Here is a 16,975-nt window from a genome sequence, read left to right as displayed (position 1 = left end):
AGTGAAGAGTAAAGTAAGTAGGGTTGCCTTGTAATTTTTTTAAGTAGTAACCATTACTTTTCAGATTACTTGTAATGCGTAAAGAAGCTTGTTTACAAAAAATACTTAAAATTAAAATGCTAAATGGTACTAAACGGAATAAGTCCTACCGATAGCAACAGAGTTGTCAATTTTTCTTTTTTTTTTCTTTCATTCATATATTTGCCTTCTATTTTTACCGATTTTTTGGCGGTGGCCATATTTTAAATTTTTAAACGAAATGACGGTGTGCCTTAACTAACTTTAAATGAAACTGCAATGTTCATAGATAAGAAACATCAAAAAACAAAAAAATCGCGGTAAAAATTCACATTTTTAGGTGTTTTCTAGGTTTTCACGACTTTGCTTAGAAACCGCAAGTCCTATCGTAATGGGACTAAAGAAAATGTTGCAGCAGTGACAATTCTCTACCATATTAACCTTTATGACATTTTCCTAGGTTTTACCATTTTTGAGATATAGAAGTTCAATGCATTGACTGTATAGCCTCCTTATAGAACAATGCCATGCACGGGGCGCCTTAACTAACTTCAAATGAAAACTGCTTACACCTGGTAAGTTTTTGCGGATTCTGAAACAGCAATGTTCATAGATGAGAAAAATTCAAAAAGAAGAAAAAATCGCCGTTGAGATTTTCAAATGAATCGCGGTCAAAGTACACATTGTAAGGCTTTTTTAGGCTTTCACGATTTTGCTTGGAAACGGCAAGTCCTATCGAAATGAGACTAAAGAAAATATTGTAGAGAATTTTCAAATCTACAATATTTTCTTTAGTCCCATTTCGATAAGGCTTGCCGCTTCCAAGCAAAATCCTGAAAACCTAAAAATGTGAACTTTGACCGCGATTTTTTTAAAAACCCTGTTGCCATTTTGTTCTTGTTTCTGGATTGCTTTTTCAGAATCAGGTGTAAGCGGTTTGAATTTAAAGTTAGTTAAGGCGCACCGTGCCACCGTGGTGCAATGGTATGCACACCCGCCTTGCACGCTGAAGGTCGTTGGTTCGATTCCCAGGCCCGGCAACATCAACAAATTTTCAACGGTTGCAAAATACCCCTCAGTAATGTTGGCGACATTTCCTGAGTATTTCAGCCATGTAAAACTTCTCTACAAGTGGTGTCGTATGACACGCCGTTCGGACTCGGCGATAAAGAGTAGGTCCGATATCATTGAGCTAATATGAATCGGGGTGCACTCATTGATATGAGAGAGATATGCACTCATTGATATGATTGTCCCAATTTGAACTTCTACATCTCAAAAATGGTAAAACCTAGGAAAATGTCATAAAGGTCAATCTTGTAGAGAATAACATTTTTTTAGCCCCATTACGATAGGATTTGAGATTTTCAAGCAAAATCGTGAAAACCTACAAACCCCCTAAAAATGTGAACTTTGGGGTCAAATTTATTTGAAAATCCCTCCGTCGATTTTTTTTATTTTTCTTATCTATGAACATTGTAGTTTCAGAATCTGCAAAAACTTCCCAGGTGTGAGCACCTTTCATTTAAATTAAGTTAAGGCGCACCGTGAATATCATATGTTTTCCAAAATTATGTTTAGCTATTTAAAAATAAAAATTACATAAATCTGCTTTCAAAAACAAAAATGTCTTTAAATAACACTGCATTTTTTATTCTCTCTCTCTTTGATTTTTTCCTCTTTCAGAGCTCAAGCCTTAAATGCTGCACTCAATAATCAACAAGGACGTTCTGGTCGTGGCAAAGTACCACCACCTTTGCTACGTTCACGGACATTGCCTGCAATCATAGTTCCGGGTATACCGGTTGTATCCCTGCACACCGATAAATCACAATTCCAATGGGGTAAGTAAGCAAAAAACCAATGCTATGGTATTCGCTTAAGAGCCAAAGCCCTTACATCCAATCACCACCCCAGCCCATCCTTAAGCACACAATCTGCTTAAAATGTAAAGTGTATTTTGTGTGTGGGTGTATGTATTTAGGAAAACCATGGCAACCACAACAAGAGCATCACTATCGCTTACCTTCTTACTATCGCTATTGTCTTCATTATTGACAGAGTTGTTGACATGCCAAGGCAGTAAGGACCCACAAAAAAAACATACAAAAGCATTTCTTTGCCATGGCATTGCTTTTTTGGCGACATGAAAGAAGAAGAAACCATTGGATAGTAGTAGATATAGACAAAACGATTCACACACACACCTTCATTTATATTTTTTGGCATTTGCATTATCATCACGAACAAGAAGAAGAAAAAATGAAACAAACACAAGTTGTTGTTTTTCTCCTTGTCATTTACCATTACCAAGCAACAAATCCAGCTTAAGTGCTTTTATATCCTCTCTTCATGGTTGTATTCCTGGAATGTCCCTCATGAAATTGTATAATAAATTAACTTATACTCTCTATTGTTACTGTTATTGTTTTATTATATTTAAATATTCAGCATCACCACTAATAACCGTTGTCTAGGACATGCATTTAGTGTTGATGTTGGTGTTATTGAAAACAAGTCCCCAGCAACATTTTTTCCAAACAGAGGACATTCAGTGCTGACATTGCCATTGTGAAATCTCCATATCCCCCCAATTTCATGATTTGCTTTCACTTTTTTTTCCATAACTGCCATTGAAAACCGAGACTAAAGGACAAATTCCATGAAATTGTTATTATTGCTATGTTTATTCAATTAAAAACAATTTCGTTGTAATCTGTTAAATTTTATTAACAGATAATTTAAGGCTAACACCACACACATGTCCAGCGGGGTAAAACAAATTGGTCAGACAATTTATGATCGTTGGTTGTAAAATGTGTGCATTAAAATTTCGTATAAATGAAAACAATTTGTTCGTGCATAAATGCATATATAAAGGGAGTCCGTAATGGTTTGAAACTTTGTCAAGAAAATATAGCTAAACCCCTGGGTCGATCCCTGTCTAACGGTGTGAGTCTTTGAACACCCAAATCCACGTTCACCTGTAAGAACGTTGAAACCCATGTGTTTAATTTTAAACCCTCCCTAAAAAAACGCACATTGAAAAAAACGAGAACCGCAAACGTTTATAGGCATATGCGACTTTACACCAGTAATGTCTGAACTCTTTATAGAGGTGGTCTAGCTTGCGTACTGTCGATTGTACTTACAAATTTCAAGGCCGATATGACCTCATACAGAAAAGGCTACAAAACAATACCAAGGTGACTCATTCTATTACGCTGTACAACACAAACAATTTCTAACATTCATTTTGTATACCCTTAGCCTTTAGGCTAACGAGGGAGAAATGGTTTAAAATCTCAAGAATGTTTGAAATCCGTTTCAGACAGTTTGAAGTCGATTTAGCTCTGTTCGTCCATCTGAATCTGCATCTCGATATTCATAAGGGTAGCTGGCTGTCTCCAGATCAAAGAACAAGTACTCAAATTGATCATGTTGTGATAGATGGAAGACATTCATCGAGCGTGTTGGATGTACGATCGTTCTGAGGAGCAAACATAGATTCGGACCACTACCTTGTTGCAGCAAAGGTACGTTTCCGTCTAAACGTTTCAAATAAAGGACGAACAGATACAACACAAAAGATAGACATCGGTAAGCTGCAGTCACAGCATATAGCCACAGCATATTCCACTCAGCTGACCCAATTGCTTAATGAAGGCACTCCTCGAGTGCGAGAGAGGTATCGGAAGAAAAGGAGAAACGTCTTTTCCGCAGGAAAAAGAGAGAAATAGAAAGGCGAGAGTGTGAAAAAATCGAGAAGTACAGTAGCCAGCATGAAGTCCGAAAGTTCTACCAAAGAGTGAAACGTCAAACTGAAAGCCATCAGTACAACACATCCTCCTGTAGAGACCAGCAAGGTAATTTGGATATGGAGAGAACATTTTTCCAACGTGTTGATATCCGATAGTAGCGAAGACGGCGAATATACCACAGATCCAATCCCAGAAGATGGTATTGAATGTATACCGCCCAGGTAAGATGGGGTAAAGACAGCAATAAACCGACTGAAGAATAATAAGGCAGCAGTAGCTGATGGCTTACCAGCCGCGCTGTTCAAAACAGGAAGCAACACGCTGATTAATAATAATAATTAATAAACAAGTGAGCAAAGGCTATAGTCGGGACGGGGCCGACCATGTGATACCCTACACCACTACCCCTGTGCATAAGCTTTTCACTGGTAAACATTTCTTTTAGGGAATATAAACCGACTACCACCAAAAATAATATGCCTCTTTGTCGCTGAGACCCCCATAAGCAACCAAAATTTCGTGACCAAATTACGACATGTAGCTTGATTGCAAACAAATGGAAGAATTGGATGCATTACCGACTATTGTGGTATCTCCCTTGTTTGACCACCTTCGCCAACCTGCTTTACACCAATGTAAAGGTAATATTTTCTTCTTCCATTGACAGGCTTTGTCGTTGGAATACCCCTACTAGAAGCCAATATATTCACAAAGAATAAAACTTTGAATTTGTCTCCAAATCAGTTTTTCCCCATTCCGACCCCTAAATATTATCCGGCTATCACCAAAATCAATAGGCTTCTTCCTATGTGGGACCCGCATCAACTCCCAAAAAATTCGTGACGATCCGATTAAAATTGCGACCTGTAGCGTAATTACAAACAAATCGGAAAATGGTATGCATTACCGACTATTGCGATATCTCTGTTGTTTGAGCAGCTACGACAACCTGCTTTACATAGTTGTAAAGGTGATATTTTCTACTTTCCTTGCTAGGTTTTGCTTTTGATATACCTCTTAAAGAAACAGAGATATTGGCTTTGAAATAAAACATAGACCTTTTCTCCAAATAAGTTTTTGCACATTCCGACCCTTGAATATTATCCGACCATCATTAAAATCAGTAGGCTTCTTCCTCTGTGGGTCCCCCATTAACCCCTAAACTTTCGTGACGATCCGATCAAAATTGCGACCCGTGGCGTGATTACAAAAAAAATCGGAAATGGGATGCATTATTGGGTATTGCTATATCTTTGCTATTTGACCACCTACGACAATCTGCTTTACACCGTTGTAAAGGTGATATTTTCTACTTTCCTTGCTAGGTTTTGCTTTTGATATACCTCTTAAAGAAACAGAGATATTGGCTTTGAAATAAAATGTTGACTTTTCTCCAAATATGTGTTTGCCCATTCTGACCCCTAAATATTATCCGACCATCACCAAAATCAATATGCTTCTTCATCTGTGAGACCCCCATTAACCCTGAAATTTCCGTGACGATCCGATCAATATTGCGACCTGTATCGTGATTTCCCAAAAAAAAATAGAAAAATGGGATGTATTACCGACTATTGCGATATCTCCGTTATTTAGTTACCTACGACGACCTAGTTTGCATCGTTGTAAAGACGGGATCTTCTACTTCCATAGTCAGGCTTTGCTTTTGGAAAATTTTCAACCAAAGCTGTGATATTTGTCAATATAATTAAAATCGCAAAAATGAAAATTGGGGTTTTATTTGCTACTACTGCGATATCTTCGTTGTTTGATCACCTACGAGCACCTACTTTACATCATTAGAAAGGTGATATTTTCTGCTTTCATTGTCAGGTTTTGCTTTTGTTATACCCCTCCGGGACCTCCATCAACATCCAAAATTTCGTGACGATCCGATCAAAATTGCGGCCTGTAGCGTGATTACAAGGTTTAGATGGACAGACGGACAGACAGACGGACGGACGGACGGACTGACGGACGGACACACATAGCCAGATCGACTCAGCTCGTCGAGACATTCATTTTGATATATATAAGTATGGGTCTACGACCATTATTTCGATGCGTTACAAACTTTTTGGCCAAAACCAACTTATAATACCCTCCCCACATAGTGGTGTAGGGTATAATAATTGGGCCATACCAATGCGGCTTTAGACCTGGTAAATCGACCATTGACCAGATATTTACCCTGCGGCAAGCAAATCCTGGATAAGACCCAAGAGATGCAGATCGACACCCACCACCTTTTTGTCGATTATAAAGCAGCCTTCGACAGCCCCCTACGTTCTAAGGTATTCCAAGCCATGTCTGAATTTGGTATCCCTGCAAAGCTCACTCGAAATAAAAAGAAAACCAAGAAAAAAGTATCAGTCGGCTTTGCCGGGGGAGGTACTTGAAGGAATGGACCGGCATAGTCCATTGTGGAAGTGTATCTTATTTTGTGAGTCATATCTTTTCGATAGATATCGCTCCCACTAGTAATTTCAGTGTTTCATCGTATAACTTGTGTACCAGTATGCCAGGAAGCATGGACTTGTCCACGGAAAACATAATATCGCTGTAAACAGGACCACAACGAACAGCATCGTTATCTATTTCCCAAGGATCCCAAATGTTGAACTTTTGTGGTGGAGGTTAAACGAAATTTGGACAAAATATTAGGAGATCCAAAGTGTGAACCAAATTGCTTGTCCCGTTCAAGAGATATCGTGCATACCATTTTAGTAACATTTTTAAATATTTGGGGGGTAGTACCGGTAGTTGTGGACCTGTATTGCCCATCTTTGAACGAAAAACTAAGTTTGGACAAAATATGACAAATTTTAGACCAAATCGGTTGATCAGTTCGACAGTTATGATGTTCTCCAGCCACTACGTCTGGTGTCATAGGGGGTTTTTTACACCTTTCGGGATATTTTCTTAAGAAGTATGAACTTGCCGACTTTTACCGTCGTAATGCAGGTAGCGGATGCAAATCGCTTCAACAAAAATCAAAGTGATTCGAGGGCAGGTCTTAAAGTGAACTTACCAGAAATTTTGTGTGAGAGGTACAAGAAGGAGTAGACAAATATAGTCCATATTCGAACCAGATCTATATCTGATAGATATATTAGGATGTGTAAAGTATTGACCAAACCGGTTATTCCCTTCAAGAGTTATAGTGAGCACAATTTTCCCGAACATTTTTGAACTTTTGTGGCGGAGGTAGACCGATATAGCTTATCTTCGAACTTCAACTTAGTTTATACAAGATATTACGAAGGCCAAATTTTGGACCGAAGCGGCAGATCCGTTCGAGACTTATCTTGCGCTCCAACTATTACACACGGGGTCATAGGGTTTTTTTTTGCAACTTTCTTGACTTTTTCTCAGAAAGTATGGACTTGTCCCTGATGAGAATTGTACCGTCGCACAGTGTCCGATTTTCCGAAAAACCTGGCCAAAACTCTAAAAATGAATGGATTTTGACCTAACCTTTGGTTCTTATGTTTTTCGGGCCGCTGCACTATAGGTCAAACAGCCCATTTTATTGGCCAAAAGTCAGATTTCGCACTTTGTATTTTCACTTATTTTGTGTTACTTTCTTGTAAGAAACACTTCAAATATAATAAAAATAAATTTTATTTTTGTATGAGAAATTATACCGTTACATAGCAGGCTGCCAAATATGTATTAACCAAATACCTTTAAAAACTTGTTAACGAAATATGTTTACTTGTATACGATCAAGGTGGAACAAAATCACAATATTATCATAAGTAACGATTTGATTAGAAAGTATTCGATATATATTTATCAAAAATGTACTCCTATCATCATTTATGTGTATAAATAGTTATTAAATGGGTGTTAACTTTGAATTTTCGAAGAAAGTAGAAAATTTTGAGGTTATGTACGCTTTTAAAGTCTCGGCAACGTTCGGCAATGAAAGTGAAAATTGAAATTGGCTCATTAACTCGTGCCGAATGCAGAAAATTTTATGTGGTTTTGCGTAAATTTGCTCAACAATAATTATACAACTTTTTTTAGGTTACCATATTTTCCATAATATTGATTGTTTTGAACTCAGGGTTAAACCTCTTACCAAATAATGTTAGCCAAATTGGAGTCTACAGCATTCTGCTGTGTTCTAAAGTCAAATTATTTACAAATCTTTTATAAAAATATGCAGTTATAGTCAAAATATGTCACATCATATTGTGGGATTTTCAAGGTAAGCCATATTCACATTAAAGCCATATTCACATTAAGCCATATTCACATTAAGCCATATTCACATTAAAATTAAAACGAAACACAACAAAAAAGCTTCTGCACTTATCGGACGTCGATGCCTTCAATTCTGCAGACAAATAACAGACCTTCCAGTTTTTGTCCCCAAAGGGTTAAGGTACCAGTTGTGTATTTGGTCCATAAAGGGTTAATTTTTTGGCACACGTTGTTCCATTTTTCTCCCTGAATCTAAAAACGCTATATTAACTTAAACCAAATACTTGTTTTAACTTTAAGACTTTTGGCCAATAAAATGGCCAGTTTGACCTATAGTGCGCTGATTACATTTTTGATATTATTTAACCTTCAGGCGGTCATTTAAGGGGTCTTTTTGGTCCCCCTCCTATAAAATGTGATCTTATCGGATCAAAATATTCTACAAATTTATAAACACAAATTATAAACACATTTTAGGGTTAAGGGCGTACTTCATGTGAGTTTTGGCAAAATTGTCATACAAAGCATCATTTTAGAAGAATGCCGTCAAAAACAAAAATGTTCTCTGCTAAATTTCACTATAAGTTACCAAAGAAAAGAAATCTCTATTTGTATTACATACTAAGAAAATGTCGGTATCAATTTTGCCAAAAAACCAAGAAACTAAAATAGGGTTGCAAGCTTCCACCATTTCTACAGTTTTGGAAATATTTAAGTTAAGATCACTTGGAATCCTTGCACTTTAGGTGTATAATGTCTTTGGTAACTATACTGACAAGAATGCGAGGAATATTTTTCTTAAAAAAATTAACCCTCGTGCGAGTCATAAAAGTGGTCCTTTTGGCCCCTTTTTCCACAAATATTTAAAATCTCCTATAACATGTGATCGGATCAGATCAGAAATTTGTTCGTCATAAAATTTTACTATAGGTCTTAGAATATACCAAAACTCCAAATTATACCCAAACGCCAGAAAGTGACCCTATACCATATTCTGACATTCTGAATGAAAGAAAATCTGTACATACCTGCAAGACAAAATATCACATAAAAACAAAAAGTGCAAATATGTGCAGGATGTTTCGATGGAAATTGGTAAAAAAAACCTTCCTTTTTTATGAAATGATAAATTACACGGCCCAACTCGATCTTACTCACAACTATTTTCCTAATTTATTGTGAAAATTGATCTTGAAACAAATTAACAAGTACGGACATCAATTACACTCTGATACAAAAGTTGAGAAAAAATTTTTGCAGGTGTTCTGATGCATAAATTCGGTTTTGTGGGAGTCCATAGAAGACGAAAATACCTTTGGTTTCTTTGGGTCACTTCGGTTTTTGGTTTTATAACGGTAAGTGTAGCGAAAAATAGGCATTCTTGGATTTTCAACTTTAAACGAACATTACTTCTTTTCTCCACAACCGATTTGCACACCCTATTTTTCCCTACTAAGGGGAGAATAATGTCTTTCGAATAAGCCATAGATTTTTAAAATCGGTTAACAAATGGCTAAATAATAGTGGTTTATATGTGACAAAAACCCATTAAAAACAGTAACAGGTTTTTCCTTGTGCTCAAGGCTGCGTAAACGATACCTAACAGTACAATTAATTACTGCTAGCAAGTAGGAAATTTAGTTGGCTTTCCAAAATGGGAAAAACTAACGAAATCGGTTTGAAAAATGAATGCGCTATGTCATTTTTTGTGTTTCAACTTTTTGTTTTTTTTTCATATTTATACCCTACACCACTATGTGGGGAGGGTATTATAAGTTGGTTTTGGCCAAAAAGTTTGTAACGCATCGAAATAATGGTCGTAGACCCATACTTATCTATATCAAAATGAATGTCTCAACGAGCTGAGTCGATCTGGCTATGTGTGTCCGTCCGTCAGTCCATCCGTCCGTCCGTCCGTCCGTCCGTCTGTCCGTCTGTCCATCTAAACCTTGTAATCACGCTACAGGTCGCAATTTTGATCGGATCGTCACGAAATTTTGGGTGTTGATGGGGGTCCCGGAGGGGAAGAAGCCTATTGATTTTGGTGATGGTCGGATAATATTTAGGGGTCGGAATGTTCAAAAAACTTATGTGGATAAAAAGACAAAGTTTTTTTCCAAAGCCAATATCTCAGCTTCTGTATGGGGTATACCAAAAGCAAAAGTAGGCAATGAAAGTAGAAAATATCACCTTTCTAATGATGTAAAGTAGGTTCTTGTAGGTGATCAAACAACGAAGATATCACAATAGTCGCAAATAAACCCCAAATTTTCATGTTTGCGATTTTAGTTATAATGACGAATATCACAGCTTTGGCTGGGGACTTTCCAAAAGCAAAGCCTGACTATGAAAGTAGAAGATTCCACCTTTACAATGATGCAAACTAGGTCGGCGTAGGTGACTAAATAGCGGAGATATCACAATAGTCGGTAATTCATCCCATTTTTACATTTTTTTGAAATCGAGCTACAGGCCGCAATTTTGATCGGATCGTCACGAATTTTTGAGAGTTAATGGGGATCTTAAAGAGGAAGAAGCCTATTGATTTTGGTGAGGGTCGAATAATTATAAATAAGGGGTATACCAAAAGCAAAACCTGACAATGAAATTAGAAAATATCACCTTTCTAACGATGTAAAGCAGGTTCTCGTGGGCGATCAAACAACGAAGATATCACAATAGTCGCAAATTAAAACCAAATTTTCATTTTTGCGATTTGAGTTATAATGACGAATATCACAGCTTTGGTTGGATACTTTCCAAAAGCAAAACCTTACTATGAAAGTAGAAGATCCCATCTTTACAATGATGCAAACTAGGTCGGCGTAGGTGACCAAATAACGGAGATATCGCAATATTCGATAATACATCCCATTTTTCCATTTTTTCGGAAATCACGCTACTGGGCGCAATTTTGATCGGATCGTCACGAAATTTCGAGGGTTAATGAGGGTCTCACAAAGGAAGAAGCCTATTGATTTTTATGATGGTCGGATAATATTTAGGGGTCAGAATGAGCAAAAACTTTATTTGGAGAAAAAGTCAATATATATAAAATATCACCTTTACAGCAATGTAACGTAGGTTGTCGTAGCTGGTCTAACAACGAAGATATCGCAATAGTCGCAAATAAACCCCAACTTCTCATTTTTGCGATTTTAATAATAATGACGGATATCACACCTTTGGTTGGGGACCTTCTAAAAGCAAAGCCAGACTAAGAAAGTAGAAAATCACATCTTTGAAATTATGCAAAGTAGGTTGGCGTAGGTAGTCAAATAATAGAGATATCGCAATAGTCGTTAATGCATCCTTTTTTCCACTTTTTCTGCAATCACACTACAGGTCGGAATTTTGATCGGATCATCACGAAATTTTCTCACAGAGATAGAAGCCTATTGATGTTGGTGATGTCGACAGTAGTCAAATATAAAATTAAATATTAATTATTTTGGTTCACTTCGCCTTAAGTCATTTGGTATAAAAGCCAGATAGGTGAAAACTTTCGTATCTCCATAAAAGAAATGTTTTCGAGTGAAAAGATTATTCACAGAGGTAGTGGTGTAGGGTATCACATAGTCGGCCCCGTACCGACTATAGCCTTTTCTCACTTGTTTCCTTTATAAAAGATTGGTACCTTTACCTTTGGTGAAAATCGGTTGTGGAAAAAAGAACTAATGTCCGTTTAAAGTTGAAAATCCAAGAAAGCCCATTTTTCACTACATTTAACGTTATAAAATCAAAAACCGAAGTGACCCAAAGAAACCAAAGGTATTTTCGTCTTCTATGTACTCCCACAAACCCGAATTTATGCATTAGAACCCCTGCAAATTTTCACTGTAGCAGAGTGTTATTAAAGAACGCACAATTCATTGGCGACACTGAACATCTTAAATACGTTTCACATACCTTTCATTACAATTACAAAAAGGAAATATTTAATAACCGTTGTTTATTTTGCATATTATCATAGATTTATAAACAACTTCAATATTGAAAAAAAAAACAAATTCCAAATAGGGTCACTTCGACCTGCATTTATACCCACTTATTAAACAAGAAATGTATATATTTTTTCATAAGTGCACGCACTGGGATCCTATAAACAATATCTGACCCTTATTAGTGTAAATTGATACATTTTTTTCGATTTTTGGCCAGGTTTTTTGGAAAATCGGACACTGTGCGTCGTATAGGGGACAGTGAATACAAGTTGTTACAACAAAAATTAAAGCGATTCTAGAGCAGGTTCTAAACTGAACTTTTTCGAAATTTTGTGTGGAAGGTACCCGAAGGAGTTAAACAATTGCGTCCATATTGGAACCTCATCTAAGTCTGATAGAAATTTCACGATGTGCAAAGTATGGGCCAAATCGGTTACTCTTTTCAAGAGTTATCGTGTGCACGAATTTCACGAACATTTTCGAACTATTGTGGGGGAGGCACCGGAAGGGGTGGACCGATATGGTTCTTCTTCGAACTTAAAGTAAGTTTGGTCAAAATATTACCATACTCAAAATTTGGTTTGAATCGGTTTATCCGTTCGAGAGTTATCGTGCGCTCCAGCCAGCCAGACAGAGTTTAAGTTGGAAGATGGACAATATCAGCCCAGAACTTCTGGAACCTCCCCCCACAAATTGAAAAAAATGTCACTTAAATGTGTCACAGTTGAAGGGAGCAACCGATTTGGTCAAAACTCTGGATCTCCTAATATTTTGTCCGTATTCGAAAATGGTCCATATTCGTCTCCCCCTTAGGGTATCTCCCCCACAAAAGTTCAACATGTTTGTTTAAGTGCTCGAAGTGTTCGAAGATCCTTTGGAAATGTATACCGATGCTATTTGTTGTGGTCCTGTTTACAGCGATATTATGTTTTTCGTGGCAAAATTGCGGTTAAATACCTGTTTCCTAACATAGTGGTCTAAACGATCTAAGTTATACGGTGTCGAACTGAAATGACTAGTGGGCGCTATATATCGAAAAGAAATGATTCTCAAACTAATATCCACTTCCAAAATGCGACATAGTCCATCAATTCCTCCATGTACTTCCTCCGCAACACTTTATAGCATTCATCCTAATCCACTTTTTTGTCGGCAAGATGTAATGTCAAAAAAAGGCCAAAAAATTCTGAAACCCTCTTTAATAAATAAGTTTTGGGACAAACAACTTTGGTTTTGTAGACGATCTGTCCGTAGATGAAAGTTACAATTCATATATCTCTGCCAGCAATGCCGACTGATATTTTTTACTTGTTTCTTTGTATATTACTTTTTGGAGGGATGGGTTACTAGCCAAACGTTCTTATGGGTGAACGCGCAGCGCATGTCAGCTCATTAGGTGTTAAAGGTGTTAAAAGCAACTCCCCAGCTGACACCATGGGGAGGACAGTGTCCATATTAGATAAAAGAGGGACCAAGATGAGTCCTGGGCTTTGCCATTTCAGGGCCGTTGTTTGCTATCTTTCATCCCCCTTTTTACAGTCAGCTTAAACCCAGTGTCGTTTATTCATATTTTATTCATTAGGACAGTTTGACTTTGTTTACGAAGGTGTTATACATAGTTTGCTGATCTCACCACCAACTTAAAATTGTCAAATGTTTAAAATTTCGTCGTTATGGCTGTATTTATTTGACAATTCTCATTAGAAATGCTTAATGGTATTTCTCTCAAATCACATCTTTATGTTATCTATACCCTCATTATAAGTGCAGTTGTTCAATCACAAGAAGTCAAAGGTCATAGTTCACATTCTCAAAGATGCCAGATGTCTTTGTCCCAATTTAAAAATTCTTTCTTCTCTCCTCTAATTGTATGCCTGTCAATCAAAAAATTACAAAACAAAAACGATATAATTAAAATTGCGGTTAAATACATGTTTCACAATTCCTATCAGAATCGCAGGTCATTGTTTTCTTGAAAATAGCCTTTTCACATTTCATTTCAATGGAAATCATTTCAATTCACTGCTGATGCTTTCATAATAAAATGCATTGTCAGACATTTAATGAACTTACATTGAATGTACGCGTACCAATCAGATCTGTTGTTATTGTTTCTGGCTGTGGGAAATTACAATTATTTAATTTTACTCATTATTGAAAAATGTCCATTATTTTGCTCATCATTCTTTTTCGTTATTACATTCAGCATTTTTTATTATCTTTAAGGACAGACAGTATTACGACCGTCATTATGGATATTTATCTTCGTTAATATCGATTTGTCTGTATTTTGTCTTAATTTAAAATAACGTCTTTAATAAAGTCACATGAGAAACGTTTTGCGATTGGATAGGTGGGTGAATGTGAAGTAGGGGCACTACCATCAACGTATTGATGGTCCTCTGTATCGATATTTTCAGTATTGATAATTTTTTCACTTTTTTTTCTTCTTTCTCTTCTACCAATGTCATTTCCACACTAGATGAACGTTTTAGCTCAACCAGAGCATCAACGTGTAGCGGAAATCGTTGGTCATTATTGACACGTAACACAACAACAACGGCAACATCCACACCTACGTCTGCGGCAAGCACCAGCGCCCCATGGAACAACAACAACAATAGTAGTATTAGTAATAACAACAACATAAGCAGCAATTTTAATAACAACAACAATACGCTAAGCATAAAATCACTTAACCTGCCCAAGGATGATGGAACACTGGTCTATCGTCGTAAATCTTCTGGTAGCACTCCACATGGTAGTGCTGGCGCTGCTCTAGTCGATGTGGCCATTGCCAGTGGCAGTGGCACAGCCGGAAATTGTAGTAACACTGGTGGTGGCAATGGTGTTGGTGCACAAACCCCGGACGCTTCGATGCCGTACCGAGCCTCAACATCCTCAACGGCTGATGATTTTGAGTGTTATGCTGCTGATGGTTCTGTATTGCTGAGGTAAGAACAGGAAGCAGGAGAAAGTAATTCACATGAATTGCTCAAGAAGATTTTTTGTGGTCAATGTCAGAATTTACTGTGAATGCATGTGTTTTTGTTGTTGTTCTTATGTAGAGAGAAGGAATTTTTTCTAACACAAAGAAAAAAATTCATTGATATGCAAATTAAATGTTAATTGAAATATTTTTGTTGAGGTAAGTGGTTTAGCCGAGAAATATTTCAATTTAAACCGAATTTATGTAAAATGTACATGTCTTGGTTCTTGTTATATTGTTAGTGAACAATTTTCAGCAAAAATATTAAAAAAAAAATAATTTCCATTAAATTCCCCAGCAAAATTTATTTGAAGTTGTTCCTTGTGAAGTAGTGATTGAATAGCTTTTTTTGAAGCAGTCCACGCAGAGTCATGAAAAATGCAGTCCGTTCTTCACATTTTGACAATGTCCGATTTGAATCCATTTCACAAAATTTTCACATTTTAAAAATTTCAAAATTTTGCAAAAAAAAACTTTAAAAGACAAAGAACATAATTTGTTTCTTGTTAATTATAATAACAGCAATATGTTTGCATCCATAAAAAGTAATTTGTATACAAAAAATAATAAAAGTGATTTCGAACTACATCTTTGTTTGTAGCCAAAGAAGTAGTTGTATCATATGTTGTTGTGATTTATTCACTACAAAGAACTAATGCAAAATGTGTGCTTAAGAAGTAAATTAGACAGTATCCTCACTGCACCATGCCACAGTGGATCCACCCATTGGCCAAAAATAAAAAAATTAATGTCAAAATTTTGGTACAACATATGGCAACTCTGAAAGCTATGACATGGACCTTTTTAAAAATATATTAATTTTTGTTTCATTCGAACGCGATCTTCTTAAGAATAGCTTCAAAAGTCGGAACATTTGGCTAATATTTTTTGTTGTGAGTACAACCTACATTTTAAGTGCAAGCAAATATATTCAAAATATCGCGAAACTAATACGTGTAGCAAAATATTATAGTGGATTTTGAAGGAGGAGGTAATAGCTTAATTTTCATTAAAAAATAGTGTTTTAGCATGTTGTGGAATTCTAGTTAGCTGCATACTTTCTTAGTGTATTTTGTAATGCCAATTCGATCATATATTAAAACTTGACCTAAGGTTTTAGTTATAATGCCCACCAGTGCCCACCTCGGGAATAATTGTCCAAAGTAGCTCATGGGTTTAAGATTATTAAGTATTAAAATCAGCTGCCATCTAGTGCCAGACTATAAATGGTGGGCCGCTGACAAAAGCTGGCCTAGAATAAGGTTTCTATGGATATATTAGCGTATAACTCTGTTATCTGACCACGTACATTAACATAATTGGTATCAGTGGCAAGATGAAGAAATCTTCTTCCAAAGTTGTCTTACGTTGGCGGTACGTGCCTTCCAGGAAGAACGCTATAAGTTTTATATTAAAAATTTTACAAATTTTTAGACAAAAATGTTGATTTTTTTAATCTGCTAAATTGGTTGGATTTTATGTTGTTTTGGAGATTGTTTTGTTTCCCCAAGCCTATTTTGCATCATAAGATAATCGCGACCTCTGTTCATGTCATTTTGTATTAACAGCATAAAACAATTCTTACCGTATACCCCCTCCAGAGGGGAAAGGGGGGAGAATGTTACGCTCGTAGCTTCTTAAAACACTCTTCGCAGCAGCACAAAGCTATAACAAGCGCATTAGCTTGATATTTACACGGGAAATATTTTTGGCCACTTTCTCCATACAAGTGGATCCACTGTGCATGCCCTTGTAAAAATCATGACTTCTTTCACGTAAAAAGATGTAGTCCGAAATCACTTGCACTCATGATTTAACTACTTCTTTGGCTACAAACATTTTGCTGGGTTCCCATTGAAAATTTAGTTTCTCGCTAACTAAATTTGTTTAAAGAAAGTGCTGAGATTGGCACTTGTATTTGTTTAAATTTATTTACGTTAAGAGTTAATGGGAAATAGAACTATTCAACATTGATTGTTTCAAATAGTGCCGGAAATTTCCATTTAAATATATTCAGTTTTATGATCCATTAATTGGGTATATCTCATATC

General features: G+C 36.5%; 1 protein-coding gene across 8 annotated transcripts in view; it reads left to right on the top strand.

The window, feature by feature from the left end:
• The window catches only part of wake (ankyrin repeat and fibronectin type III domain containing protein wide awake), a 785,047-nt gene that overhangs the window by 393,065 nt on the left and 375,007 nt on the right, over window positions 1-16,975 (top strand). For all 8 annotated transcript variants that reach the window (XM_073958968.1, XM_073958961.1, XM_073958969.1 and 5 more), the window contains 2 exons: window positions 1,705-1,862; window positions 14,418-14,889. In XM_073958968.1, coding sequence (XP_073815069.1) covers window positions 1,705-1,862; window positions 14,418-14,889 — 630 coding nt within the window. The remainder of the gene's footprint in view (window positions 1-1,704; window positions 1,863-14,417; window positions 14,890-16,975) is intronic.

Source organism: Musca autumnalis, unplaced genomic scaffold (genome assembly GCF_047663935.1).
Source record: "Musca autumnalis isolate F117 unplaced genomic scaffold, ASM4766393v1 scaffold_1, whole genome shotgun sequence".
Taxonomy (NCBI): Eukaryota; Metazoa; Arthropoda; class Insecta; order Diptera; family Muscidae; genus Musca; species Musca autumnalis.
Note: the sequence above shows the minus strand (reverse complement) of the source record. Positions and strands in the feature narration are given on the sequence as shown.